The sequence below is a fragment of the Silurus aristotelis genome, assembly GCF_946808225.1.
Source record: "Silurus aristotelis genome assembly, chromosome: 25".
Lineage (NCBI taxonomy): Eukaryota > Metazoa > Chordata > Actinopteri > Siluriformes > Siluridae > Silurus > Silurus aristotelis.
Genome location: NC_139598.1, coordinates 2,566,878 through 2,574,953, shown reverse-complemented (window position 1 = coordinate 2,574,953; position 8,076 = coordinate 2,566,878). Strand labels below are relative to the sequence as shown.

Genomic DNA, 8,076 nt, shown 5'->3' with positions numbered 1-8,076 from the left:
TTCCACAAACTCATGTTGACTTTGGATGTCTCGCTAGTTTCACAAAAACTCTCTCTCTCTCTCTCTCTCTCTCTCTCTCTCTCTCTCTCTCTCTCTCTCTCTCTCTCTTTCTCTCTCTACCTGTGATGTAAGTATATTTAGGTACGACTGTTATAAATGTTTTCTATATTTTTGGTTATATGTTAATGTAGTTATTTAAAGAACTAACAGCATATTTTCGAATTTGGTATAATAATAATAATAACAATATCTGTTGTTCTTTAACCCATCAAGCTTACAGTTCACCTTTATTTAGACAGCATGTGTTTAGGTAATCTATTAAAAAAGAAGATAAGGGAGAAAAAATAGCAGCAGAAAATGTATATTGAAATGAGCCTAATAGTGTACCATGGTCTAAGAAGAAGAGAACTGGGGAGTAAATGAAATTAATCTGGCAACATTAATTGCAAAGGCGGAGCAAATGGGGTGCGCCAGAAGAGCCCTGTGATTGGCTGAGGATTGTGTATTAAATTAATAAAAAGGCATCATTTTATTTTTGTTTGTTTGTTCTGTTGTATAAATTTTTTACATATTTTATTTTTACATTTTGCCATACACCGTGTTTTCAACAGAAGAAGAAAAAAGTCAATTAAATTAACTAAATGTAAAATACTTAGCGTCAATTAAATAACGACAAACACAAACACCACAAATAAAATGCAATCACTGTGTTTATTTTGATCCTGCAAAACAAAATATTCAAAACAAACAAAAATAATAATAAGTCAAATCAAAGTTTATGCATATTAGATTAAATCTTCACTAACAATAAGTCAGGAGAGTAAAGGAAAATGAAGCACTGCTTTTAAAGTGATTTTTTTGTGAATAAATCTTCACATGTTTTCCCAGATATTTAGTTTGTCAATCAGCAAAAATGAGGAACCCGGAAAAAGTTGTGTCATCGTCATCATCTGCATAGAGTCCATTAAAGAGCTGACCTCCAGGCACCTGAAGCCACACCTTGTCCCCAGCCTGCAGATGAAGGACGGTGCCCCCGGCCGCCTGGTCCTCATTGTTCTGGTAGTTGTCCATGGTGTGGATGACGCTTTGTCCATTCTTCATTAGTGCCACTCGGACGTTTCGAGAGAACACTGTGATGTGGTAGGTGAAATAATACGTTCCGGTGATGGCGCAGGTGAAGCGCCCACTCTCGGGGTTGTAGTGATTCTGTCGATTGTAGATGATTTTGTCGAATCGAATAGGAATGTTACTTGCAGGCATCTTGCTTTGTGCAGTCAGTCCAACTGAAAAAGCACTTTTCAGTATTTCAGGCGTGTCTCCTTTAGGTCCTTTTTCTCCAGTTTCACCTTTTGGCCCCTTTTCACCACGGTAACCGAGGCTGCCCTTATGTCCAGAAGGTCCGAGTTCACCTTTAGGGCCTGGTCTTCCCAGAGGTCCAATAGGTCCTGGAGAACCTTTCTCTCCCTGGTATCCAATAATTCCCTGTGGCCCTACAGGTCCCTCTGGTCCTACATCTCCTTTGATACCCTTTGGTCCTGGCATTCCCATCTCACCCTTTACCCCTTTCAGACCAAGCGGCCCTGAGAAACCTTGGGGCCCCATTTTTCCAGGCGGACCCCTTTCTCCGTTCTCTCCTCGTCGCCCTTTAAGACCTTCTGCACCTGGTGCACCTGTCAAAGACAAGAAAACATTTTTTTTATAATATAAAAAAAAGACACCACAACATTCATCAGCATCTTCTTCAAATGCGAGGATGAGAAGCTTGACCAGGTTCTCCTTTATCTCCTTTTTGTCCTTCCTTTCCTTTCGCACCACAAGTCCCAAGTTCACCTATGGAGAAGAAAAATCGATATTAAACCCAATTTTACTCATTGTGTTGTGGGTTATATGTGTGATATATGAATTCTTAAATCAGAAGATTTGTGTGATTTGTATGTCAAAATCACACCAACAGAAATATACTGTACAAACAATAGTGAAAAAGATGTGCACTTTCTGTCGTACAGGAACAGTTTCAGAAACGACAGCTTTCTCAGTAACATTTCAAGATGTCTTATGAAGTTCAAAACAGGTAAGTGGATGAATGTTTATTCCTGTAGCTGTAATGTAAGTGATAACAGGGACCGACCTGTTCTGCGGACATTCCATAACATCACATGTAACACTATAAGTGAAACGAATTCTTTTGAAATGTTGTTTTAGAAATATAATATATTAAAATAACTCCACTTCATACAGCAATACAGCAGATTATATAAAATTATATATTCTAAAGTTTGATGTTCAGAGCAGAACATCTCAGCACTCTTACATTATTTCCATCCCTGTCAGAACTTAGTGCGTCAATCCATATATGATAGAATTTACTTTCAAGATTTGTGCACTTTTCCTCACCCAGATCTCCCTTCTCCCCTTTGGCTCCATCTCGACCGTCACGCCCGGGTACTCCGTTGTGCCCCGGGTTGCCCGGTATTCCCGGGTGTCCAGACAAGCAGCCAGGATTCTTTCCAGTAATGTCCTGCTCTGCAGTGTAATCCACCACCACTAGGAGCAGCAGAAAAAAACACCTGGCAAAGGACATGATCTGCACAACTGGTGTAAGGTACCTCTTGTTTAAAATCAAGAACTCTGTCCAAATCAAGAAATTCTTTGGCGTCTTTTTAGGTCTCGAGTCTTGAAGCAGAAACTGTGAGCTGAACTTGAGAATCCTGTCAAGTTTTTCAGGTTAATTATTCCAAGCATATTTTGTTACACATCACTTACTTCGCCCATTGCATGTTAAAGATTTAGGATAATAATTCACTAGGAATGCACGAGCCAATTCACACACACACACACACACACACACACACACACACACACACACACACACACACACACACACACATATATATATGCTGTATCAGTTCCTAATTTGCTCTTATTATAACATCCACTCTGCTGGGAAGATGTAGATTTTGGAGTATGCTTGTGGAGATTCATTCACCCACAAGGGTGTTAGTGAAGCTACATACTGATGTAGGTGAGGTGAGGAGGCCTGGGGTATAGTCAGTTTTCCAATTTATCATAAAGGTGTTCAGTAGGGTTGACTTCAGGACTCTATAGCAGTTCTTCCAGTCCAAACCAGATAAAGGATATCTTCATGGAGCTTGCTTTGCATACAGGGGCATGTTTGGGTCTCTTAGTTCAAGTAAAGGGAAAATGTCATACTTCCGCATCCAGAGACGTCCTATATAATTGTGTGTCTCCAACATTGTAGTGACAGGCTGGAAGTCACTTGTCCCAATACTTTTGGTTAGGTAGCGTATGTAAATATTTATAGATAGAGGTTTAATTGTTGAAAAGTCATTAGCTTGTTCGTCACGTCGAGGATAATGTTACGTGAGCAGTCTGGTTGACTCGAGCGGTGTATTGTTTTAACATATTTCTTGTGCGTGTCATTAAAATGTCCAGGAAAAAACAGTTTCCTGAATCTCATACCCGTGTCATTGCTCACTGCTTAGGCTGATTACGAAGAAGACTTTAAATCCATTCAGGCATGTTTTAACCTTTCTAATTTAGTTTTGCATTTACTTCTGCTTCAGTGGTAAATGCCAATGAATATTAATCCACTGACACCATATAATGTATACACCATCATGTTCTGTGATAAAGTAATAAAATACTACTCCAATAAATAGTAACCTTTAGATGTCACATCAATATACAGGGTTTCATCTTGTAATTAGGAATAAAAGTATTTATTTATTAAGTGCCTAAAAACAGAAGTGACATCACACTGTTAACAAGGTCATTTCTTATAAATTAGCTTCAAAATAAGAGTTTTTATTTCCTTTTTTTTACGTCTCGTGTTCCTGTGTAATAAACGTCAGGCTGTTAATATAATATCAATTTATTAAACATCTTCACCAAACACAAGCAAAACAATGATGTGAAACTATATGAAACAATGATATTAACTTATATCACACAAGGAAAACTTTTTTCAGTGTATTTATGGAGGTTTATCAAATAATTCAAGAAAAAACATACAGATCTGCAGGTCCATGTTTTACACGGGTGCAGATTTTTATATCATCCAAAACCACATAATAACGTACAAAAAAACGGCAAGAAAAAAAAATATTTTAATTTGACATATTTTTATGTTTACGTGTTTTCCATTTAGTTTACAGAAATAACAGCAACTTTCCTGACATGATTACAGTAAAAAAAAAAATGTGTTGATGGATACTGAAATATCATAGTAAATAAAAATGATGATCGTCATGCTAATATGTTGTAATAAGTTATTAATTAATATCATACATAGAATTTTATGGCATTACTTAACCAGATGTTGCTCTTCTGCAGGGATTAAGGTCTTCTGGGTGTTAGATGCAGGTCGTAGGTCATCTCCAGGATGGGTTACATGATCTGCCGATGCATGCCGTAACCCGTCATGCCGGCCTGGGACGCCCCGCGGTTGCTGCCCATCTGCAGGCTGATCAGGTTCTGGCCCTGGCGTAGCTGCTCTTCTGAAAATTCTCTCCGATGACTTTGAGACTTCCTGCGGTGTTGGAAGCAACAGATTCAATGAGACTGAATTTTATCCATATAGAGTGGAACACCTGAAAAGATCTCACTCACTTGTGGAACCAGTCCCGGTTGCCACGGTAATGTCCATCATCCTTGGTGAGTGCCACACTGCCCAGAGCCATGAGAGTTCTCTGGACGGCAGCCATGTCCTTTCCTGTAGGCCAGAAGCCGAACACATAGATGAATATTATAAAAATACATTTTAATTTTGCAGGGTAGAACTTCATACAGCACATGGTAAAGAGAACCATAATCCAAGCTCTTTTTCTAAGCATGTAAACAGTAACTTTAGAATTCAGGAGAACCAACATATATAAGTTCAGTCTTAATCCCGACGGAATCTTTCTGCATTTGGCTTATAGTTAATCAACTGATATTGGAGGCATTATAACTCCATCCACCACCATACCTTCCCATAAATCTACGGTCTGAAAGATGTCAGTGGTGATGACTCCGTACGCCTCAGTTGCCTGGAGGAACTGCGAGATTTTCTCCATCTGTTTAAAGGCCATCTGCGTTTCCTGGATCTTCTTAATGGGCTCTTTACCACGTGGGTACAGACTGTTAATGAGCCTGCAGAGGATCTGCATCACAGTGAAGTAAGACAGACTTTAAACTCTTTGACAGTCAGAAGCTTCTGTAGGTTAAGAGAAAACAGGATCAGTGCAGTTACTCACAGTTCCGTCCATGAGCCACTTTTGAAAGTTCTGCTTTCCTGCTTGCGGGCGTTCCAGGTTTCCTCCACACTGTACAACGATCCAGTCCACCAGCCGAGCCTCCAGGTCGGGATCGTACTTCTGATCGATTTTCTCCTGCACCTCTCGGCTCAGGCCGTAACTCGGGCCTCTGTTTGCCATAATCACTGGCTTTTTGGGTTCGAATAGTGAAGGAGAACCTGTCAGATCTTGCTGGGACTAACTTCTAGAAAAATAAATCACAATCACTCAGGAACACGGACATCGTAAAATTCACATAAACCTAAACGAATCTCATAGAAATCAGATACTGGCTAAAGCATCATTCCACAGGCAGAATAAAAGTCAGTTTCTCCTTTTTACATTTCAGGACTGAACAAGTTAAGTTGCATTAATAAGCATATATAAAAATGAAGTGATGATGTGACTAACAGTTGCACAGCAGCCGGGGTGTGGTCACTCATTAAAACCAGACATGGTTGCCAGATTGGGTTGCGTTTTCCACCTTTAAAAGGCTTTAGATACAAATCCAGCATAAACTAAGGGCCTATATAAACTAGGGTCATATATACGTAAGAATATTATATAGTAGGAATATTTATAAATGCCACATAATATTAAATGAAATTTCTAATGACAGGCTAAATAAAAACATAAAGCATATATATATATAATATTTTATGTTGTAAATGTTGAATTAGTGATTAAAAGGAAAAAAAGTTCAACATTTCCAAATGATTAAACAGAGAGATTCATCCTGATTTAATATGATCTATTATGTTTAAATTATTGTTCCAAACTAAATTATTATCGTAATATAAATAATATCACGCCTAACCTTTAAAGGAGTCAGTGCTGATTTTGTTTTAGGATAGCACTTGTTACATCAATCTGGCAACCCTGTTCATAATTGTATTATATATATATATATACAGCATGCAAAGCATACCTAGAACACACTGATGAGGTTAACATGTTAAAGTATCAAACTCTCTTTTTTTTTTAAAAAACAAAAAACAAATAAAGCAACAATAAATAACAAAAAAAAAAGTGCATTATAAAACAATAATAAAATATGAATGTAAAAATAAGAGCAATGCATAATAAGATTAATTGCATGTCATTCTTTTTTTTCCACGAGTACCTCCGTGTTGTTTTGATGGACTCAAAAGGAGGAGAGGATGCTCCTGCTGTAGTCCTGATGTCCTGCGCACGCTCTCCGGAGACACGGAAAAGGAGCGTCCATGCAGCTGTGGGTGGGGCGCGCGCGGACACGCCGTCCGCCGGCACGAGCCCCGTTATATAGACACGCGTCACAACAAGGTCTCGAAACACCACTGGCCAATGACAGGCTCGCCATAATGCACCGAGACTGAAAGTGCTCTGACATGCCCTGACACTGACATCCAGCCTGGGACTCAGCATGCATTTTAATCCGACTCGAAATAAACATACGAATGTAAATAAACAAGACATTTTTGGCTGCATCTTAGTTTCTACGTTGTTCACGTGGAATAACAGGCACCTTTCAAGTAAACTAGCATCAGCACTGTTAAAGCAGAGCCAGGGCCTGTCCTAATTACATTAGGCACATTATTGATAGAGATAGCATCTGCAAGCTCTGCCCAGAACAGGAACACACACTGCCTACATGATGCAATCAGTTCTAGAAATAATGGCCCCCTTCAAAACATTTATAATCTTTCCTCTAGAAAAAAGAAACATACAGGATGTATTTTTAAAGACAGAAAAAATATGTTCAGGAGAATATTCAGAGGAACATTATGTACAAGATGGAAGTTTTAATCCGGCTGAGACGCACATCCATTGCAGGGAAACCCTCAATTTGTATGTAAAATAAAAGCACATAAAACAAAGCATCACTAATGGTCTGTAAGTGAACTGTTGACCTTTTAATATTTTTGAATCATTATTTATTGTTCTATAAAATAATCCATTAAATTCAACCCCAATCAGCATCATTACCTGTTTCATCTCAAAACAACAAAAAATACTCATTGCATGTCCTAATGCTCACACACTTCCAGAGGTTTCCTCAAGGCTCTACTTTTAACATCCTCTGTTGTAGGATTCTACATAGAATCTTTAATAGTTCACAAAGATCTACAGACTCAAAAATAGAGCCGTAATTCTGCATTTATTAAGAAAATTTTATTTTTATTTTTGTTAATTTTAAAGTATTTATTTGTATGTATTCAAAAAAATTGCCTGAAAGAAAACATTTTCAAATCACTAGATGAGACTTTTACACAAAAATTATTTAGATCATCATGTAAATGTGTTTATGATTAAATCCAATAATTATTTCATAAAAATGGACAAAAAGTAATGCATATTTTTTTTTAAAACAAGTGGTTAGATCTAGCACCGTGTAGAAACTTGTTGGTTCTGTGCCTCTGGAAGAACTCAAGTTTCTTCCTAGAACCACTTTCAGGAAAATAAGAATCTTCTCAAGGTGCCAAAAATCTATCCAAAAAACATGTTTATCTTATTGTCTAGGTGATGCTACTAAAGACCCTCAACTGCAGAAAAAAAAGAATAAATAGCTTCAGAATAAGAAAAAACAAACAAACGAATAATCATTTGGTTAGTATTTGAATAGATTTATAGGATAAAATAAAGTGGGATGAATAAAACACCATATTTCGGATCCCTGACTGCTCTTGTGTACGAGTATTTAAAAACGTTTTAATTTCGCTCTGTCTGATTGCGTGCGATCGATGACTGGCTGAAAGGTCAATCGTGTAGTTGGGAAGCGGGATGAAGCGTCGCGGCTGGACGA

At 38.0% G+C, this 8,076-nt stretch overlaps 2 protein-coding genes and 1 long non-coding RNA gene across 4 annotated transcripts; 1 reads left to right on the top strand and 2 right to left on the bottom strand.

Annotated features, from left to right (window-relative positions):
• The first annotated feature begins 48 nt into the window (after positions 1–48).
• Positions 49–4,486, top strand: LOC310720131. The gene is made up of 4 exons (XR_014531661.1): positions 49–141; positions 889–1,140; positions 2,399–2,602; positions 4,354–4,486. It is a non-coding gene; the product is annotated as an uncharacterized lncRNA (long non-coding RNA).
• Positions 901–2,581, bottom strand: c1qtnf9 (C1q and TNF related 9; the record flags this gene model as incomplete). Its single annotated transcript, XM_083530471.1, has 3 exons — positions 901–1,670; positions 1,768–1,830; positions 2,395–2,581. 3 exons carry the CDS (start codon positions 2,579–2,581, stop codon positions 901–903), a joined length of 1,020 nt encoding a protein of 339 aa, XP_083386597.1.
• Positions 4,408–7,026, bottom strand: tagln3b (transgelin 3b; the record flags this gene model as incomplete). Of its 2 annotated transcripts, none has more annotated exons than XM_083530474.1 (5): positions 6,412–7,026; positions 5,256–5,492; positions 4,988–5,162; positions 4,630–4,732; positions 4,408–4,549 (listed from the first exon to the last, which is right to left on the bottom strand). In XM_083530474.1, exons 2-5 carry the CDS (start codon positions 5,433–5,435, stop codon positions 4,408–4,410), a joined length of 600 nt encoding a protein of 199 aa, XP_083386600.1. In that variant the 5' UTR covers positions 5,436–5,492; positions 6,412–7,026. The 2 variants fall into 2 exon arrangements, with proteins under 2 accessions (XP_083386600.1, XP_083386599.1); XM_083530473.1 differs by having other exon boundaries at positions 5,256–5,499; positions 6,418–7,026.
• Positions 7,027–8,076: the final 1,050 nt, after the last annotated feature.